This window comes from Nyctereutes procyonoides, unplaced genomic scaffold, assembly GCF_905146905.1.
Source record: "Nyctereutes procyonoides isolate TBG_1078 unplaced genomic scaffold, NYPRO_anot_genome, whole genome shotgun sequence".
NCBI lineage: Eukaryota > Metazoa > Chordata > Mammalia > Carnivora > Canidae > Nyctereutes > Nyctereutes procyonoides.
This window is the reverse complement of record NW_026575048.1, coordinates 18483185-18503164: the sequence shown is the minus strand read 5'-3', so window position 1 is coordinate 18503164 and position 19980 is coordinate 18483185. Positions and strand designations below refer to the sequence as shown.

The 19980-nt window shown below is 46.3% G+C and overlaps 2 protein-coding genes across 9 annotated transcripts in view; one reads left to right on the top strand and one right to left on the bottom strand.

Annotated features, from left to right (window-relative positions):
• Positions 1 to 10067, top strand: part of ITSN2 (intersectin 2) — a 128006-nt gene extending 117939 nt beyond the window's left edge. For all 8 annotated transcript variants that reach the window (XM_055327238.1, XM_055327232.1, XM_055327235.1 and 5 more), the window contains 8 exons: positions 1100 to 1198; positions 3031 to 3198; positions 3624 to 3839; positions 4333 to 4454; positions 5255 to 5337; positions 8007 to 8090; positions 8512 to 8685; positions 9191 to 10067. In XM_055327238.1, the coding sequence (XP_055183213.1) occupies positions 1100 to 1198; positions 3031 to 3198; positions 3624 to 3839; positions 4333 to 4454; positions 5255 to 5337; positions 8007 to 8090; positions 8512 to 8685; positions 9191 to 9348 (1104 nt within the window). In that variant the 3' untranslated portion in view covers positions 9349 to 10067. The remainder of the gene's footprint in view (positions 1 to 1099; positions 1199 to 3030; positions 3199 to 3623; positions 3840 to 4332; positions 4455 to 5254; positions 5338 to 8006; positions 8091 to 8511; positions 8686 to 9190) is intronic.
• A 2165-nt stretch (positions 10068 to 12232) lies between these two features.
• LOC129510907 (protein FAM228B-like) overlaps positions 12233 to 19980 on the bottom strand; it is a 43860-nt gene continuing 36112 nt past the window's right edge. The window contains exons 10-11 of the mRNA XM_055327227.1: positions 13802 to 13893; positions 12233 to 12277 (exon numbers count right to left, since the gene is read on the bottom strand). Of these exons, the coding sequence (XP_055183202.1) occupies positions 13888 to 13893 (6 nt within the window). The 3' untranslated portion in view covers positions 12233 to 12277; positions 13802 to 13887. The remainder of the gene's footprint in view (positions 12278 to 13801; positions 13894 to 19980) is intronic.

Sequence of the window (19980 nt, the reverse complement as noted above, 5' to 3'; positions counted from 1 at the left end):
GGTAAATTACAGTAAATGTGCTTTTTGGTCATTACAAATGGTCATCCAAAAAAAAAGGTCATCCAAGAGTACTGGCTACTGTGTTCAGGTACTATATAATATATTATATTAGCTTATATATTATATATATTATATATATATTAGCATATATATTATATGGAGCTAACAGTCTGCAAGGTCACCGAGACACCTCAAACGTGATACCTCTACCTACCTTACCCATTCCAGAGGTGGTGTTATAATAAGGTGGCCACGATTATTGTGGACGCTCCAGAAGGATCACTGAAAAGGAGGGAAGGTGTCAAGAAAGGGGAGGGCCTGACCAAGAGGAAGAATAATCTCAGTCTTCTGAAAGGAGTATGAATTAGCCAAGTGAAGAAAGAGCAGAAGGAACAGTACCAAAGGCCAACGCATTCATTACCTGGCTCATCGTAGGTGCTCTAAATGGTAGTGATGGTTTCTAATAAAGCAGAGACAACGGGCAGGCAGAGGCAGGGGAAATCAAGAGCTATTTAGAAGCAAGACTGGTGACAAAGGTGACTCCCAGGTGTGTGGAGGGAAGATGGGTGCAGGATGGTTCTGGCAGCTCAGGGATGGAAGTGGAAGAAAAGACTTTCATGAAGGAAGATGAGGACTTTGGGGTCTGCTGAGGTGCCTGTAGGGGATCGGGGTAGGAGGGAAGGAGAGTGATGTGGCAAGTATGGAGCGCCGGAGAGGGTCTGGGTGACGCTCTGGGCCTCAGCTGTGCAGGGTCTCGGGCAGCACCCACAGTGGACAGCAGGTAGAGGAGAAGAAAGAAGTAAGGATCAGGAAGGGGCCAGCCTGGGAAGACAGCTATCAGTGGTTCTGGAAGCAAAGGAGGAAGTGATGGCGCAGACTGCCAGATCCAGGTAAGAAGGAAAGGGCTGAAAAGCATCTGCTGGCTTTACCAAATGAGGGGGGAAACTCCTGCTGCTAATCTGATACGTATCATTTTGAATCTTGAGTTTTTAAAAGAAATTAGAAATCTAAAAGGTGGTCAATGTCAGGAGTACAGTCAGTGTTTCCTTTGTCTTCACTGATGCTATGAGTTCCTCATGAGCCTTTCAATTATCTGCAGAAGCTGGCATCTGACCCTCGGTGTAAAGGAATGCCCCTCTCTAGCTTCCTGCTGAAGCCCATGCAGAGGATCACCCGCTACCCTCTCCTCATCAGAAGTGTGAGTGCCCCGGCTGGAACAGGGTCAGGACCCTCTGAGGTCCACAGAGGCCATGCTCAGGGAGCCCCTGCCAGGTGGCCTGATGGACCAGGTGCCACGTGTGTGCGTGCACGGGAACACACACATGCAATCCCCATTAGGCAAATCAGAATCATCCAGTGTCACTGGGGTAGTGACTCCCCTCCCCCAGGAGACTCTCTGGGCCTCTCAGAGTCATGAGTGTGTGTTTCTAAGCAAGGTAAGTGCCCTCCAGGTCTGCAGCCTTGGAGCTTGTCTTGAACCCAGACAGAGGCCACTCTTAGTATGACCTTGGGCTCCAGTCTTTCTGCTGAGATCTGAATTCATCTACCAGCTAGCTAAGCACCATCACCTAGAGGTCTCAGGAGTCCCCGACTCAGCATGCCCCAACCAGAGCTCATCACCGTCCCCTTGCCGTTCGCATCCCAGCAGTTCTAAAAGTCCATCCATCTTTGAACATAAGCTGTGTGGGCCTCTTCTAAGGAGAAGGCGTACTTTATAAAGTGTTTTTTCCACAAGTTATCATTGATACAATTGTAATCATCTTACAAAGAAAAATAGCCTAAATAATATGACTGTTACTTTTATTGATTATCCCTTGACCACTGGTCTCTAAGCCATGTTACCTCATTATGGACCTTATGTTACAGTTAACGATACCAAACTGACCCATTAATACACAGTAATCCACAGCCCCTTACCTGAAATATTTTGAGGCAGATGTATTTCAGAATTCAGAATGTAATTTAAATACTGTATATTATATGACATTACAGCAAAGCCTGGACATCACCTTTAACCAAACACAGTAATATTCCTACAGTGAAACACATGAATAATCACTTTTAAGTAGAATAAATAAATACATCTCTTCAGTTTAGGTCAGGTTTTGCCACCAAATGAATATTTAAAGAAACTTCAGGGGTGTCTGGGTTGCTCAGTTGGTTGAGTGGCTTTATTTCAGGTCATGACCCCAGAGTCCTGGGATTGAGCCCTAAGTCAGGCTCCCTGCTCAGCAGGAAGTCTGTTTCTCCTTGTCCCTCTGCTCCTCCCCCTAATCCTGCTCTCTTTCTGTCTCTCTCAAATAAATAAATAAAATATTTAAAAAGGAAAAGAAAGAAAGAAACTTTAGACTTTCAGGGCTTTGTCCCACTTTGGAATCGTAAACAAAGAACTGTGACCCCAACATGACTAGAGTCCAGACAGGAGCCATCTGCTGATGGGACCACTAATTTCCAGAGGCACCACAGAGTTGTACGCCAGCCTCTACTCTTTTGCATTTGTAACATTAGTTTGAAGTCACTTCAGAGTGAACTGAATGTGTTTTCCTATAAGCTGATGACATGATTTGATTGTATTTTCCCTGTAGCAAACAATTCATTGCTTTCTTCATATTTTTTTTAAAAAATCAGTGACCCCCAACATACTTATATGTTGCTATCCAGCAAGTTCACGTACTTCTGAGAGCTGCACCAGGTTAAACTGTTGGGTTAAATGCACGTGGCTTAAATTACCAGGGGAAGGTAGGGAGACACCCTTTAACACGTGTATTATTACCAAGACCCCCCCAGAGAGCCATCAGACGCCCACACGTTTCAGGACACTTGATCCATGTAGCACTTGGCACACCCTCTTGTAACTGAGTCACCTGTCTCCCCCAGAACTCTGGAGCTGTGAGCCTCTCGAGGGCAAACAATTATCTTACTGTTGTTTAGCCAGTGCCCAGCACCCAGCACATACAGCAGCCAATAGAACATCTGGGTGGGTGGGTGGAAGATACTACTTCCCAGATGATGCAGCCCACTCTTTTCCAGATTCTAGAGAACACCCTGGAGAATCATGTAGACCATTCCTCCCTAAAGCTGGCTCTTGAGCAAGCAGAGGAGCTTTGTTCCCAAGTTAATGAAGGAGTTCGGGAAAAAGAAAATTCAGACCGACTAGAGTGGATCCAGGCGCACGTCCAGTGTGAAGGTCTTGCAGAGGTGAGGCCTGGGGTGCTGAGCTGGGTGCCACTAGGCAGGCTCTGGGTGGGGAACCAGCTGCAGGCCTTCCCCTACTGTGGCCAGGACGTGCCTCAGCCCAGGCCCCGTGGACTCACCATCCTGCCCCTTCTTGGGTTCTCATTTTCCTTTCTTATAGAGAGAAATTTGGTACTTTTGAGTTCTTTGAATTAATTTATAAAACCCCTATTCTGTGGATATAAGTAATCATTTTCATCATGCCAGTTGTTTGAACTCTGAAGGAAAAAAAAAAAAAAGGCAAGGCTCTTTTGTGTCAAGGTGAATGATTACAGCCACATTCTGAACCAGAAGATTGCACCACAGCACCTCAGGTCCAGGGCACCGGCCTCTCAAGGAGCCCGGAGAGGCTTGTGCTGGGACTTATGATGCTACAATTTCTCTTTAAGCAACTTATTTTCAACTCACTCACCAACTGCCTGGGGCCCCGGAAGCTTCTGCACAGTGGGAAATTATACAAAACCAAGAGCAACAAGGAGCTACACGGATTCCTCTTCAACGACTTTCTGCTTCTGACCTACATGGTCAAGCAGTTCGCTGTTTCCTCAGGCTCTGAGAAGCTTTTCAGCTCTAAGTCCAATGCCCAGTTCAAAATGTATAAAACGGTAAGTGTCACGTTCCTGGCCGTTGCATCAGGAGCATAACGAGGTGTTTCCTTCACCTTGAGGACCTCCTTCCCCGTCTCCAGGTGGGTCACTCCTCCTCCATTTTCCAGGGAGGAAGCCCCAGGGTGGTTGGGCAGCATTGCTTCCCCGCCGACAGCTGGATTCCAGCTGTGGCTGCTGGCCTCCTTCCTGGCAGACGTGACATGTGATCCCACCTCTGTCCACATTCAGCATCAGGTCTCTTGGAACTGAAGCTGAAGCAGAGTGCTAAGTGTAGGTAGAAGAGGAGAGACCACGTCCTGTGAGCTCCTGTCCCCAGTCCAGTAACCTCTGATCTGCCCAAGATGTTTTCTTCCACACAATGGACACAGTCTCTTTTTCCCTAAGTAAAAGCCTCAAGAAGTTAGACCCTTCTCTGCTTCTTAACCAGGTTCTTCAGAACAGAAGGAAGGTTCTGGCCCGTCTCACTGCCTGTGTTTTGACCCTCTTTCAGCCCATTTTCCTGAATGAAGTCTTGGTGAAACTGCCCACGGACCCTTCCAGTGATGAGCCGGTCTTCCACATTTCTCACATTGACCGAGTCTACACCCTTCGAACAGACAACATTAACGAGAGGTCAGTCCTGACCACGTGTAACCTACCTGAAGCCTGGCCATCTCCCTCTCATAAATCACCTCTGGTCCTGCTCATTCTGCATGTCCAAGCTCCCTAACCAGTCCCACCCCCCTAGTCTACTGGTCAGCCTTGGTGTAAACATGCTGGGTTGCTATGATCACCTCTCCATGTGTCCCTGCCTCCAGGCCCTCCTTAGGATCTTCCAAAATGGGAGATCCAGCATCTTGCTTCCTACTAAAATCCCCTGTGCAGCAGTCCAGGCACCTTCACCCAGTTTCTGAGGCCCCCTGTGTGCATCTCAGCCGCAGTCCCTTCCCCCACCCCACATGACCTGTGCTCCAGCCAGAATATCTGCCCTCCTCCTATGGAGCCCCATGCTGCTGCTCTCTGGCCAGCCATGCATCCTCTGTAGTGGAGCTTAGCATCTCTGTGATGGCAAACGGGTGGAGGGGTGCTCCTCCTTTTCTGTGCACTTGGTTCTTTGATTTCAGTAGAATGTCCCTCTGTCATGCTGAATTGCCACTGATGGGGCACACTGCATCTTCTATTTGGGGGGTGGGCAGAGCAGCACAGTGCAAGTGCCTGGTGTTTTATAAGCAGTAACTGTCTAGAAAGTCTCAGCTTAATCTTCAACTAGCAAATAAGTCTTTCAGTTCAACTAATATTAGGTCTATGATTGGAAATTTGTCAAAGCCAAGGTTAGCACAGGCGTGAAGAAGGAGCATAGAGCTTTGGAGCTCCTGGTTGAGCCTGTGAGGTGTGTGGGAAAGCTGCCCCAAGGCTGTGTTCTTCTTCTCCAGGACTGCCTGGGTCCAGAAGATCAAGGCGGCATCTGAGCAGTACATCGATACGGAAAAGAAGAAACGGGAAAAAGCTTATCAAGGTAGTTGGTGGTGCCTGGGGAGTTGGGAGCAGCTGCCAGGGGACCCCAGGGAGGGGTGAGGTCCCACCCTCAGGACACAAGCTGCTGCTGCCCCTGCAGTGAGGGGACTAAACAGGGACAGCCTGAAAGACCAGACTTGCTGGGGGACCAGACAGCAGAGCCCACTTGGCTGCTGCCGCCCATGGGACCTCCCTGAGCCCCCTAGCCACTACACGGCGAGGGGCATCCAGTGCCAGCCCCAGGACCTCCCTTCTGTCTGCGGCAAAGGAAGAGGGTCCTCTGCAAAACCAAGCCCACTTCTGCTTGGTCCATTTTGCTTCACCCAACTTCACGTCTGTGGCCTGTTTGCCTTCAGCTCTGTGCCTTCTCTCTGACCGCAGCCTCTGCCCCAGCCCCAGCCCTCCTCCACATCCACCCATCCTCTCTGGACAACAGTGCCTGGATCTCAAGGCTCTCCTCCCCATCACCAGCCCTTCATCCCACTTGCTGTTCCTATCCTGTGCAGATGGCTCCCTCACTTGACACCAGTGACCTAACCCAGGGCTTGACTCATCTCCCCTTCTGAGCCCCCTGCACCCAGTGGCAGGAAGTCAAGGATCCTCCTCCTGTTGTACCTGGAGCTCCGCCCTTGCCTAAGCCTCTCTCTCAATTTCATGAAAGTCCTGCTGGGCTGCTTCCCTGACCCCACACTCTACATACACCTCACTTCTCCCGTCTACCTGCTGGGCTTCGCACCTTGGCACCTCCTCCTGAGCAGTTCCGTGGATGGCAGTGTTGTCCTGGCCACATGGACTAGAAGCATCTCTCAGCCCTCATGCTCCACTTCTCAGAGGCTGAGTTGCACACCTTCTATCATTCTCTTCCCATGTCCCGGTCCTTTCCTGATGGCACAGGCACGAGGGGCCCCATCACCCATCCCCTTCATTCCCAGAGTATTCTTATAGGGCTGAATCTCCCTGCTTAAGCATCTTCCTTGTTGCCTCCCAAATTAAGGACAAATTCTTAACCCAGACTCAGGGTGCATCCCCAGCATTACCTGTTACGCAGCCCCTCTTCTCCTTTTCCCTCTGCCTTGCCCATACCACCACTGCCTGACGGAACAAACCGCCTCTGAACCCCTGCCCACACCCACGCCCAGGCCTTCCCTATCCAGTCCTCCCTCTCATGTTCCTGGCTGCTATAGCTGCAACTCTGTTTTTTTTATTCAGGTTTCCCTAATTTTGTTATATACTCTTGAAAGGTATGTGTAAATTGGCCTTTGCTGATTGAATCGTGTTTTAATGGTACTTAAAATGCTTGCTATTGAAAAAATCAACAACTGAATGATTTGTAAAGCATATAATAATCTCTTAATTGGTAAAAGATGTAAATCAGAGTTTTTCTATTAGTTTTGCTTAACATCAATGTCTGTACATACTGTTATGCATTTTCTATGTGTTCAATTCTCTAGAAATTTATTACTTACTCTGTGCCAAGCCCTGTGCTGGTCCTAACAGGCCTCTAAAGATGAATACTGCCCCGCCCTGCATTTAAGGGGAACTGGGGCCACTTCTCATAGAGAAAGTTTAGTTGCCCTAGTTTTGAAAAATCAGTAGCTCACCAACCAGCCTTTTTGTTCATTTTTAAATCCTTGAGGGCAAAACCTGCTTAACTTCATATTTACAAGATAATCTGAGTTCACAGACTTCTTTCCCTCCATATGGAAGGGTTTGGAGCACACCCTCAAGTAGAACAAAATCTTAAGTGAAACCGCTTTATAAGCTGACATGTTTACATGTAATTGGAAAGATGGTGGGTGGCTAACAGACTTTAGTACCTGGTGGTGAATTTCTTACCTTGCCACAGGTAGCCTTTGTGACATGGGCAGGTTATAGTCCTTTCTCAGCCTCTGTTCTCTGGTGTGTGGAGATGGTAGTTCTAAACAACTACCATATGGCATAAGGTACGGCTTAAATAAAACTTATGTAGAGGTCTAGCACAGGTGCCTAACACAAAGTATCCAATAAATGTTAACTGCTTTTATTTTTTATTTATTTTTTAAAGATTTTATTTATTTATTCATGAGAGAGAGAGAGAGAGAGAGAGGCAGAGGGAGAAGCAGGCTCCATGCAGTGAACCCGATGTGGGACTCAATCCTGGGTCCCTAGGATCACACCCTGGACTGAAGGTGGCACTAAACCGCTGAGCCACCCGGGCTGCCCTTTAAATGCTGAATGGGTATAATGTATTATTTTATTAGTATTACCATTTGCCAGGCAACCGAGGGTTAATACAAGGCTGCATATACAACACAAGCTCTGCAGCGGCCTCTCCTGGCAGAGGAGACTGTTAGGACTCAGAATTTCTGAACCCGCAGGCTGCAGGACACTCAAGAGCTGGGGATAATGGATGTGTGGAGAGGGCGGGGGTGGGGGCTGAGTTGGGGGTGCATCTTCAAGGCCAGGTAAGGATGCAGACAGGCAGAAACAGTGGACAAGGTATCACAGCAGGTGACAGCCTGGGCCAAGGCACAGACCAGCCAGATGCTGGGCTGCCAGGCCCGGTGCCACTGCAGGGGACACTGGGGCGTGTTAGGGTTGGTTAGACTGTACCTACAGTGCAGCGTCATCAGCGCACCACCTGCATGCTCAGAGAAGAAACTAACAAGACTTGTCCTTCCTCTTTTGTAGCTCGCTCTCAAAAGACCTCAGGCATTGGGCGTCTGATGGTGCAGGTCATCGAAGCTACAGAATTAAAAGCCTGTAAACCAAATGGTAAATGCTTCTTTCATTCAACAGATGTGGTAACTACCCTGTTCTTTGCTGAGGACTCTTCTGGACATTGAATAATGGGATGCCTTTTTAAAAATCCATGTTTCAAGTGATGGTTGTTGGACCACTGTGTTTTCCCAATAAGTACTAGTGCCTCCCTCCTCAGTGCTTCTAAGAAGTTGCACTGACACTTGCCCAAGCTCATGGGGAAACAGTTGGGGTGTCAGAGACCACACAGTTGCTCCCAGGCTTATGAGGCTGTCAGCACTGGGGACACGGAGACCACGAGGCTCCGACAGTGGCTCCTGCTGTCATGGTTTACAGAGAAGCATCCGTTTGGATCCTGCCTCTGCTCAAGGAAGGTCGTGTTGTCTTTTATTTTACCTACACATGCCACATGCGTCTTTGGTTTGTTTTTGTTCAGGAAAGAGCAATCCATACTGTGAAATCAGCATGGGCTCCCAGAGCTATACCACCAGAACCCTCCCGGACACACTCAATCCCAAATGGAATTTTAACTGCCAGTTCTTTATTAAGGATCTCTACCAAGATGTGCTGTGTCTCACCATGTTTGACAGAGATCAGTTTTCACCAGATGGTAAAGTATAAATTGACCAGGGAATCCAGAGCTTCCCCAGTACTCTAAAATTTGGGGTCTAGATCCAGGGTACTTGGCTTTATTTTTACCCCATGACACCTAAGGAAAATGACACAACCCCATGGGCACCCACTGCTCATGTGGGAAGCAGAGCTGGGGGAGGTCCTCTCATGGGTAAAGGTTGGCCTCCAGTGTGTTTCCGATATGGACCCCAGTCACAACCTACACTCCTAATAGCAGCCCTGCTCCCAGCACCTACTGAGAGGGTAACACATTTTCTGACTGAAGGGCCTTGGATCCCAAAGAGGCAGTTTCAGAAGCAGTTTCCCTCCCAAAGTCCTCTCGTTCTGCACACATCTATTCACAGTATCGAATAGCCACTAAGCAAAAGAAGTTAATTGTTCTGGATTTGAAAGTTTTAAGAATGTTTTTAGACACTCCTCCTTGGGTAGTTTAACAATTTTTATAAAGAAGAAACTTTGACTCTCACATGTCTATTCACCAGATTTCCTGGGTCGTACTGAAGTTCCAGTGGCAAAAATTCGCACAGAACAGGAAAGCAAAGGCCCCACAACCCGCCGACTGCTGCTGCATGAGGTCCCCACTGGGGAGGTCTGGGTCCGCTTTGACCTGCAGCTTTTTGAGCAAAAAACTCTCCTGTAGGGGCCTCAGGGATCTACCCAAAAGGCTGGGGCTAGAGCCGGACGGACGGTGCTGCTCCTGGGCCGAAGGAGCACCACACAGCTTCATCCATCACAGGCCACGCACGCCGGGGCTATTTTATTGCACACTAAATTGCTAGCAATCTATGCAAACATGATCTTTCCTATAAATAAACCAAACCCATAGCACAGTGCCTTGTATTAGTGTTAACATCTTTGGCTGTGTTTAGATGCCAGGGTTTCCATTTTCAGGGCTATAAAAAGTATTAAGTGGAAATGAGGCATCAGAACACCAGACACTACCACTTGGTCGAATGTGCCCCGTCAGGTGGTAGCCATTCCACCTGTGCCGGGTCACAGGCGCTCAGGAGGTGGAGGATGGGGGAGAAACACTGCAGCCTGGGCGTGCGCACAGCCTGATAGTGAAGTAGGTCTGCTCGTGCACTGAATGAAGACACAGACTTGATCATTCTATTCCCAGTTAGACTTTGTCATCTCTGCTGAGACAATAGAGTTTGAAATATAAAGGGGAAAGCTTGATTTACTTTAAATACTGTGAACTCTAATGATATGGAAATATTTTTCAACTTTAATTTTCTGAAGTATAAATTATTTATGTAAATTCCTTGTTTTTGCATATTTCATAGGACATGCATCTTTAAGCTTTATCATTGCCAATATGTACAGAAAGAGAATAAAAATATAAGTTTATGAATGTAACTTCTTTGCAAATTTGATTTACTTTCCACCTAAAAGGCTCTTAAAAGGTAAGTTCAGGGGTTCCTTGTGATGAAACCAATCCGTTCTGCTGACAGTGGTAAAATCCAAGGACTGGGTGGGGAGGGGGAGCGCCTAGGAGCCCGGAGCCTCTCTGACTTGCTCTGGACTCTGGGGCTTGGGTTCTTTGACCACTAGACTCCTGCGCTCTGTGGGTCCTTCTGCTCCCAAGGATGAGCAGGAAACTCAGAGGTAACTTACTCATCTTCCGCCTCAGCTCCAGCAACACCTCTCCCTCCTATCACCTCTCCTCTCAGAGCTGCTTGCTGGGGCTCTGGATTTGGAGTATGAAATTTGTTTTGAATATTGATAAAAATAAGGTCTTACCCACTAAGTCCCTGGGTTAATGTGTACAGCGGGACAAGGATCTGTCTTTTGGAAAGAACCATGCAGGCTGCGGGAGCCCTGATGCCCTGGGAGTATGAGGAAAGATTCTGATGTCCCTCACCCCAGCCGCCGTTTCTGTCTCAACATAATCATTGGGCAAAAAAAAGGCTAGAAAACATAACTCAGAATATTCAAGTAAAAAAGAAAAATCCATCATTCCAGGTATTAATCCTGGGCACTGATTTGTTAAAATTTAGATGTAAAAGAAATATGGCCCCATTGTCAACAGAAGAGACGCTCACTCAACATCTGAAACCAAAACAACTGGACATATTAAGGTAAAAGTTTGGCCAGTCAGGCACAGCCTCACTGATCTCATACAGCGTCTCCCATAGGGTCTTGGGAAGCAAGTTATGTGTTGGTCTCGGAGGCAGGTATGGGTCGATGTCCATGTCTGCCTCTGACTGGCTGACCTCCAAAGCCTGAGGCCTTTACTGATGGGTCAGGCTGGCTTAAAACCAGCTCTGGGATTACTTGTGACTCAAGCTACAGAATAATCCTTTTCCCAAGACTTGAATTTTCAATGAGCTGAACCGTGGCTAGAGCCATTTCTCTGTGTCTACATATGTCAGGGTTCCGTTCAGATTCAGAACAGAGGAGCCTGCAGGATGTAAGTCAGACAACTTCTAGGTAACTTTAGAGCACATTCAATGTCCGTACTCCTAGCAACTCCAGTCACCCACTTTGACCTGGGAATGAAGCTACTGTCCCTTAAGAAACCAAGTTCTCTCCTGAGACGTGAGCCCAATTTTCTGAAGGGTGAGGGAAGGGGGTGTGTCCTTAGCCTACTTGCATCCCCCAGGGAAGAACTGAGGAGACCTGAGGGGTGCCCAGCAAGCGCCAACCCCCTCCCTCAGTGCTCTTCAGGATCAGGACACTGTGGCAGACCAGCAAGATAACCACCCTCTGAAAGGGACCCAAATCCTGAGCAGTGTGACTGACATTACAGGGGCGAGGAGGGAGTGTGCTCTGGTGAGCAGCCCAGTGATTTGGCACCAGAGGGCCTGAACCTGGAATCGAGACTATGCAGCTGACCTTGAACAAGCTGCTGAACCCCCTCTACGCTTCATGTAATGAGAATAATATTACCATCTTGCTGTGAAAACTTTTACATGGAATAAAACACCTCACACAGTTCCCAGTTCACAAGTGCTCACTAAATGGTAACTATTATTATTTGGTTATTTCTCACATGTCTGGAGAGAGGAAACCTGTTGGCAGCATTTTACCATTGCACAGACACTACAAACTAAAGCCCAGCGAAGACTTATTGCCAGTGGCCTCCTTACAGCTAGCACGATTCCTGGCAGCCTCCCCAGGACCTCTGCTGTCATCACTCTTATTTCCACAGGCTGTTCCCCCTGCCTCTGCTGGCCTTCCCCAGCCACCCAGGATTGCGGTCTACACTGGTTCCTCAAACCTATGAACAGAGGGAAGGGCTAAGTGTAGGGTAGGGAAGAGGAGCTTACGGGGGCAGGGAGGAAGGCCTCGGAGGATCCTACCCAACACTCAACCCTGAGCTGAGACCTTCCAAGCAGCCTTCCCCTCCCTGCTCCCCTGCTCCTCTGATGTCTTCAACTCCCAGCCAAGGCTTTCCATATCTTTGGACTCCACATGGTACTAACCTTTTACTGGTGAAGCAGAGATGACCAGCTATCCACAAAACACTTGCTTTCCCTGCCATTGTGCTGAGAGCAGTGAGGGGCCCTCTTACCTTCTCCGGTTGACAGGAATGATTTCCCCAGGGCAGCCTTGGAATCTGGGCACTGAAGATGACAAAGGTTCCATCAGAGTCCTGAAAGGCTGCATCAAAGAGGAACAGCCTGCCAATCTACCCCATTCTGGTACCTGAGCGAGAAACTTCTCTTGTGTGTAAACCATAGTCCATTTTCTGACTCTCTTGGTAACAGCGGTTAGGTTACCTGCCAGAAGAGCTGAGCTGACTGCGGTCCCATTCAGAACTGACTGAGGGGCTTGGCTCTCAGAATTATTCACAGAGACAACTGCTGAGGGAAGTGGTATGGAAACTTACCATATATGGAGAATCTGTTTCTCTCTGAGAGACTGGGGAAAACAGTGGGATTGGGTAGGACTTAGGTCATAAACTATCTCACAAGATTTTCATGCTATGCAGAAGAACTAGTCCCTCGTCCTCTATGTGCTGGAGGCAAGAGGGGGGTACAGTTCCCAAGTACCTGAAGGCTTCTCTGGAAGTGTCCTCACCCTGGGGCATTAGGATATAGGATGTGGGAGATAAGAGGGTGGAAGGGAAGAGAGAGCAGGAGCTATTCATGTGCCAATCAGATTGTGAGCTCTTAATAAGAAACCTGTGTGTGGATGGGACCCTGGGTGGCTCAGCTGTTGAGCATCTGCCTTCAGCCCAGGGCGTGATCCCAGGGTCCTGGGATCGAGTCCTACACTGGGCTCTCTGCATGGAGCCTGCTTCTCCCTCTGCTTGTGTCTCTGCCTCTGTCTCTCTGTCTCTCATGAATAAACAAAATCTTTGAAAAAAAAAAAAAAGAAACCTGTGTGTGGAAAATGCTTACATATGAAATGACTTTCATGGGGCCGCTTGGGTGGCTCAGTCAGTTAGATACCTACCTTTGGCTCAGATCATGTTCCCAGGGTCCTGGGATGGAGCCCTGCATTGGGTTCCCTGCTCAGCAGGGCGCCTGCTTCTCTTCTCTCTGCCCCTCCCCCTGCTCATGCTCACTTTCTGTATCTCCCTCTCTCAAAGAAGTAAAATCTTTAAAAAAACAAAAACCTTCATGTATTGAAACTATCATTTGGCCTAATTTTTAGTATAAATTTCATTTCAGAACATCCCCACCTATTATGACTACTAAGGAAAACAAATCTTTTGGTCTGGTTTGGATGTATGAATGCTAGAAAAATGGCAGAAGAGAAAAGAAATCTTAGAGGGCAGAACACTGTGGCCAGGGTTTCTCTCATCTTAAAAGGGCATAGTCTGTCCCCCCAGCATTCACCAAAATGCTCCTTTTCTGAGTTTCTAGAGCCTCAGGTTCCCTGCCTCTGGCTGCCCATATGCAGCAGCACAGAGCCCAGAAGCAAACCCATCATTACTTGTGCATAAAATAAAGCCTCTTCTGCATCCTCTTTTTCACTCCCTTCTTTGGCTCCTGCCTTCTCTGCCCTGCAGAACCCATGGGAGAAGGAGGGATTTGTCAATGATTCAGATTTCAATATCAGGGTCTGCTATCCTGTGCATGTTGCAAACTCTTGCCACCCACCTGATCTTCCCCCTTGCCCCCAAGATCTCTTCTGCTCACCACACAATTCTTCTCATCCCTTTTATTCGTAGGTCGGTAGTCTTGTTCTCTTTATCAGGCAGATATTTTCTGTATAGGTAAGTTTTTCAGGACTGCAAAGAAAAACATTAAAAAAAATAACTTCACGGACACCTGGGTGGCTAAGTGGTTGGCGCCTGCCTTCGGCTCAGGTCGTAATCCTGGGATCCGGGATCAAGTCCCACATGTGGCTCCCTGCGAGGAGCCTGCTTCTCCCTCTGCCTGTGTCTCTGCCTCTCCCTCTCTCTCTCCCTCTCTCTCTCTGTTTCTCATGAATAATTTTTTAAAAAAGTAACTCCATAAAAACAATTGTATTGTTCAATAATTGTCTGAACAGAACATTAATTTTGCAAACTCAGTACTCACTTCATGAAAAGGCAGGCCTGAGTAGACATCACTTGGTGGCTGTCCATCAGGCAGCCTGCCCCACCCACACCTGTTGGCACAACCACTAGATGGACCATGAGTCATGTGACCCTTCTCTGCCCATGGCTGAAGTACCTGGTCCAGAGCCTTGGGCCCTACAGTTGTAAGTGGGACCAGGTAGCTTCCAGGCAGTCTTGGAGTGCTCACACCAGAAACTCAGGCAGGCCTGGGGCACCCATCTTCCAGTACATGCATAAGAACACAGAGAAAGCCAGTGTGCAGAGAAAGGAAGCAACTTCACAAAGCAGCTCTGATGAAAGGCACAAAGTCCCAAAGAGGAGAGGACATGGCTCTTAGTCCCTTAAGCAGCCTGGCTGTCCTTCTGACTGCTATGGTCCCCACAAATTAATATGTTGAAACCTAACCCCCAGTGTGATGGCATTAGGATGTGGGGCCTTTGGGAGATGAGTAGGTCACAAGGACACGGCCTTCATGAATGAGATGAGTGCCCCTATGAAAGAGGCCCTAGAAAGCTCCCTCGCGCCCCCCCCCCCCACCATATGAGAACACAGCAAGAAGGTGCCACCTAAGGACTAGACACTGAATCTGCCAGCACCTTCTCCTGCACTTACAGCCTCCAGAACTATGAGAAAGTTCGTTTATTTATAAGGCCCCCAGTCTCTGGAGTTCTGTTATAGCAGTCAAATGGGCTGAGACAGTGACCATGGCTCCCATAATAGACCACTGCTTTCTAACCTACCAAGTCTCCAAAATTGCCACCTGCCCCCCACTGCCTTTTTTTTTTTTTAATGTAAGAGTGATTCTGCTTTTGGGGCATCTGGATGGCTCAGTTGGTTAAACACCTGCCTTGGGATCCCTGGGTGGCTCAGTGGTTTAGCGCCTGCCTTCCGCCCAGGGCGCAGTCCTGGAGTCCTGGGATCGAGTCCTGCATCAGGCTCCCTGCATGGAGCCTACTTCTCCCTCTGCCTGTGTCTCTGCCTCTCTCTCTCTCTCTCTGTCTCTCATGAATTAATAAATAAAATCTTTTTTAAAAATAAAAATAAATAATAAATACCTGCCTTTGGCTCAGTTCCTGGGACTGAGTCCTGCATCCAGCAGGGAGCCTGCTTTGCCCTCTCCCACTTCCACTATACATGCACACTCTCTGTCAAATAAATAAAAAATCTTAAAAAAAAAAAGGATTCTGTTTTTCTGTAATTAATTGTAATTAAACTCTAATATAATCACCTTGTCTTTAAGTCCTTACTTTACTGAGCAGCCATGTGGAGGCACCTCTAGGTGTATCCTCCCTGAGGGTCTCCCCAGGGCTGTCCCATCCCTGCCCTGGGAAGCCCAGGCCTATAACAGCATATAAGCCTCTCCTTCATTCCTCCATTCACTTCTCCATTCCTCCCTTCCTTCCTTCAACAAGCATTTTCTCATCCTCCACTGCATTCCAGCTAAGTGCTGGGAACACCAAGATAAAGACGACACAGTCCCTGCCCTCAGGGGATTGCTGGGGTAGGAAAAGGCAAATGGAGAGTGTGGCAGTATATCCCCAGGTGATAATTTCCTCTTTTGCCAGGGTTGGGATGGCCAGCAATGCAAAGAAGAGGCAGAGGCATGAACCAGTGTGGCAGTTCAGGCACTTATAACTGTGCTGATCTGACCCTGATTTTTTGTAGTTTCTTTCTTTTCTTTAAGAGAAAGGAATTTTTTTAGATGAAGATAGAAAGGATGGCAGGACCCAGACAGCACCTAATGTGCTATGTTAAAAGTCTGGACTTCATTGTAAGGGTTATGGGAAACTTCTGAAGGGTTTCAGTTGGAGACGGTTGATCACTTCAGAGAGACTCCTCCAGCTTCAAGGTGAAGAATTCCCCAGAGGATACCAGACTAAAGGGGAGGAGACCATTGAAAGAGCTGAGGAGCAAGAAGGGGGGGAGATGTGGAAATATAGCCTTTGCCTTCCTGGAGGATAGTGAGTTACATAATCATTGATGTTTCAATTAAAATGTTAAAATTTATAAAGAAGCCAAGATAGCAGAAATAAAACATAAAACTTCCAAGTCAGAATTGGAAACAGAAAGTAGCATTGTTCATGCCAGCAAAATCCAGGATCAGAGACAAAAAGGAAATATCAAGAGAGCACAACAGGACTTCTACTTTTTTTTTTAGGACTTACAAGTTTGCACAGGCCAACACTCCTGCTGCAACAACTAGAAAAACAGAATATTGACTACCACCACCCTTAAAAAAAATTCATAATCTTAAAGTCATTGGACAATTTCAGAGAGGAAAGAGCTATCTCAGAATGAGCTGGCAATCTCTGACTATCTTCTCTGTTGGGGGAACTTGCCAACCTTGGGTAGCAGGGTATAGACTGACTCCTCCATGGTCCCAGCATATCCTTGGTGGATTTTTTTCTCCCAGGTATGGTTGCTATCTTAGCAGTTGGGTAGTTAACCTTCCTATCTTAGCAGCTGAGTAGTTAACCTTGCTCTCAACACCTCCCTCTCAGTAGTAAGCAAGTCAAACAGTGGGTTGGGATAAGGTCCCTGGTAGGCGATGGAGACCTTCCAGACCCTGAATTCAGACAGCCTTCCCCAAACCTATCTGAAAAAGAATGAAATAAAATGCTAGAACTATAAAAATAACTCCTGAAAATAGCTTACTGATGAGCTTATCAAAAGATTATTAGATACAACTGAAGAGATAATTAGTAAAATATCTAAATCAAGTATAAAGTAACAAAAAAAAGATTAAAAATACACACAAAAAGGAGTATCCAAAAAGACAGGATACAGTGAGAAAATCTTATATTTAACTGGAGTACCATAGAGAGTAGGGAGAGAATGGCAAAGGTAATAAACAAAACAAAAAATGAGAAATAAAAATAAACAAAAATAAAATGAGAATGTCCCAGAACTAATTAAAGATATCGATTTACAGGTACAAGAAAACCTACGAATCCCAAGTTGGATAAATAAAAGAAAACTCACATCTAGAAACATCATATGAAACTACAGAAAATTAGACAACAAGAAAAAATTTAAAGCATCTAGAGAATGATAGTTTTCTTCAAAGGATCAATAGTGAGTCTAGCAGTTGAGTTTTCAACTGAAAGAGTAAAAGACAGTAGGATAGGAGGAAGGAGAACATGGTGGCAGAGGAAGACCCTAGGCTCACTTTGTCCCACAAATACAACTAGATAACTATCAAATCATCCTAAGTACCCCAAAAGTCAACCTTAAGACTGGCAGAACAACCTCCACAAATAAAGGTAGAAAAGAGGCCGCATCAAAGAAAGTAGGAAGAGACTCGGTTGGGAAAAAAACAGATTGTGGCCATTGGGAAGGGAGATGTGGTAGTGGAGAAGGATGAGAGGCAGACTAACAGAGGCCCACAGGGGGAAAACGAATCCCCACAGTAACTAGCTTGGAAAGCAGAAGTGGCCAAATTTCATGATTTAAAGCCTGGAGTTCTAAAAGTCAGCATACTTGGAAAATAAATAAATAAATAAAAGTCAGCATAATTGGCTCTGGGAGAGCTTAGAAGACATTGGGGGTGCTCTTAGAGAGAAGGCAGGGCAACCAGCCTGCAGATATAGGGCATGGAAACAGTGATCTGAAGAGCACCTGGGACACACAGTGGAGAAATTAGTTGTTTATCTCAGAATGTGTCCTAAAGGGGCAGCATTCACAGGTCCCTCCAGGAAAAAAAGGAACTAGCTAGCACCATTTCCCTCCCCTATCCCTCAGCATGAGCACAGGGCCTCCTGTGAGAACCGTGACACTTGCTACCTAACTTGCTTACACCAACCCCTGCCCCACCCTGTGCTCCAGTGGAACTGCCCTTTCTAAAGTCATGCTTCCCTTAGTCCCAGTGCATCAGGCTTCCTCCTCAAGATGGGTCCAAATTTCTGCCAATACCACATTTCCTGACCCAGCAGTTTTTGCAGAGCCTAAGTTCCAGGGGTAGTGGTGACAGGTCTCATTTAACAAGCAGACCAGAGCACACCTAAAACACACCACATTCAGGCCAGGGACCAAACACTGCCCACAACAGGCAGAGAGCCTCTGGAGATGACTGGCCTGAAGGATAAAGTAGTCATGACAAAAGAGCAGAGCACACACAGAACACACTGGAGACACTCTTGGAAGTGCCAGGCCCTGGGGAACAGGAAATACTGCACAGCAGGGCATTATAGACCTCTTCTTCATAAGACGATTACCCTCAAGAACAGGAGGTGTAGCTGATTTTCATAACACACAGAAACAAGCATAGAATCTTCTCAAAATGAGAAGACAGAAAAATTTGTCCCAAATGAAAGAATAGGACAAGGCCATAGCCAGAGATCTAAGCAAAAGAGATAAATAATACGGCTAATAGACAATTTTTTTTTTGCTAATAGAGAATTTAAAGGAATATTCAAAAGAATACACAATGAACTTGAGAAAACAATGGAGATATCTATGAGATAATTAACACTGAGATAAGGAATAACATAGAGATAACGTGCTCAATAAACAAAATGAAACACACACTTGATGGAATGAACAACAGGCTGGAACAGAGGAATGAATTAATGAACTAGAATACAGAGTGATGGAAAGTAATTAAGCTGAACAAAACAGAGAAAAAAGAATTATGCAAAACAAGAACAGACTTAGAGAATTCAGTGACTATCAAACATAACAATTGTATTACAGGAGTCCTACTAGAAGAAAAGAGAAAGGGGGGCATAAAATTCATTTGAATAAATAATAGATGAAAACTTCCCTAATTTAGGGCAGGAAACAGATATCTGGATCCAGAAGGCACAGAGAACCCCCAACAAAATCAAAAAAGCAGATCACATTGTCATCAAAATGGCAAAATATAGTAATAAAGAAAAATATTAAAAGCAGCAATACCAAAGAAGAAAGTTACATACAAAGGAAACCACATCACTGGATTTTTCAGCAGAAAGCTTCCAAATCAGAAAGAGTGGCATGATATATTCAAAGTGAATGGGAAAAACCTGCAGCCAAGAATACTCTATCCAACAAGACTAGGAGGAGAGAAAGAGTTTCCAAGACAGGAGTGCCTGGGTGGCTCAGTTGGTTAAGAGTCTGACTCTTGCTCTCAGTTCAAGTCTTGATCTCAGGATCATGAGTTCAAGTCCTGGGTTGGGCTCCAAGTTGGGCATGGACCCTAATTAAAAATAATGAATAAACATAAGTTTCCCAGACAAACAAAAACCAAAGGAGTTCATGGCCACTAAGCCAGCCCACCAAGAAGTATTAAAGGAGACTGAATGGAAAAACAACAGGGATGCCTGGGTGACTCAGTGGTTGAGCATTTGCCTTTGGCTCAGGGCATGATCCCAGAGTCCCGGGATCAAGTGCCACATCAGGCTCCCTGCATGGAGCCTACTTATTCCTCTGCCTATGTCTCTGTCTCTCTCTGAGTCTCTCATGAATAAATAAATAAAATCTTTAAAAAAAAAAGAAAAGAAAAACAACAAATGACAGTATGAAGGCAGGAAATACAAAAGCAGTAAAAATGAGTATTTCTGTAAAAAATCAGTCAAGGAATTCAGAAAATGAAAGAGTGTAAAATATGACGCCCTATACTTAAAACATGGGGAGGAGACAAACTATTCTAAAAATAGATAAGGAAAAAAACTTCTAAATTCATTCTATGAGGCCAGCATTACACTGATACCAAAATCTGATAAAAATATCACCAAAAAAACTATAGTCCAATATCTCTGATGAACATAAATGCAAAAATCCTCAACAAAATATTAG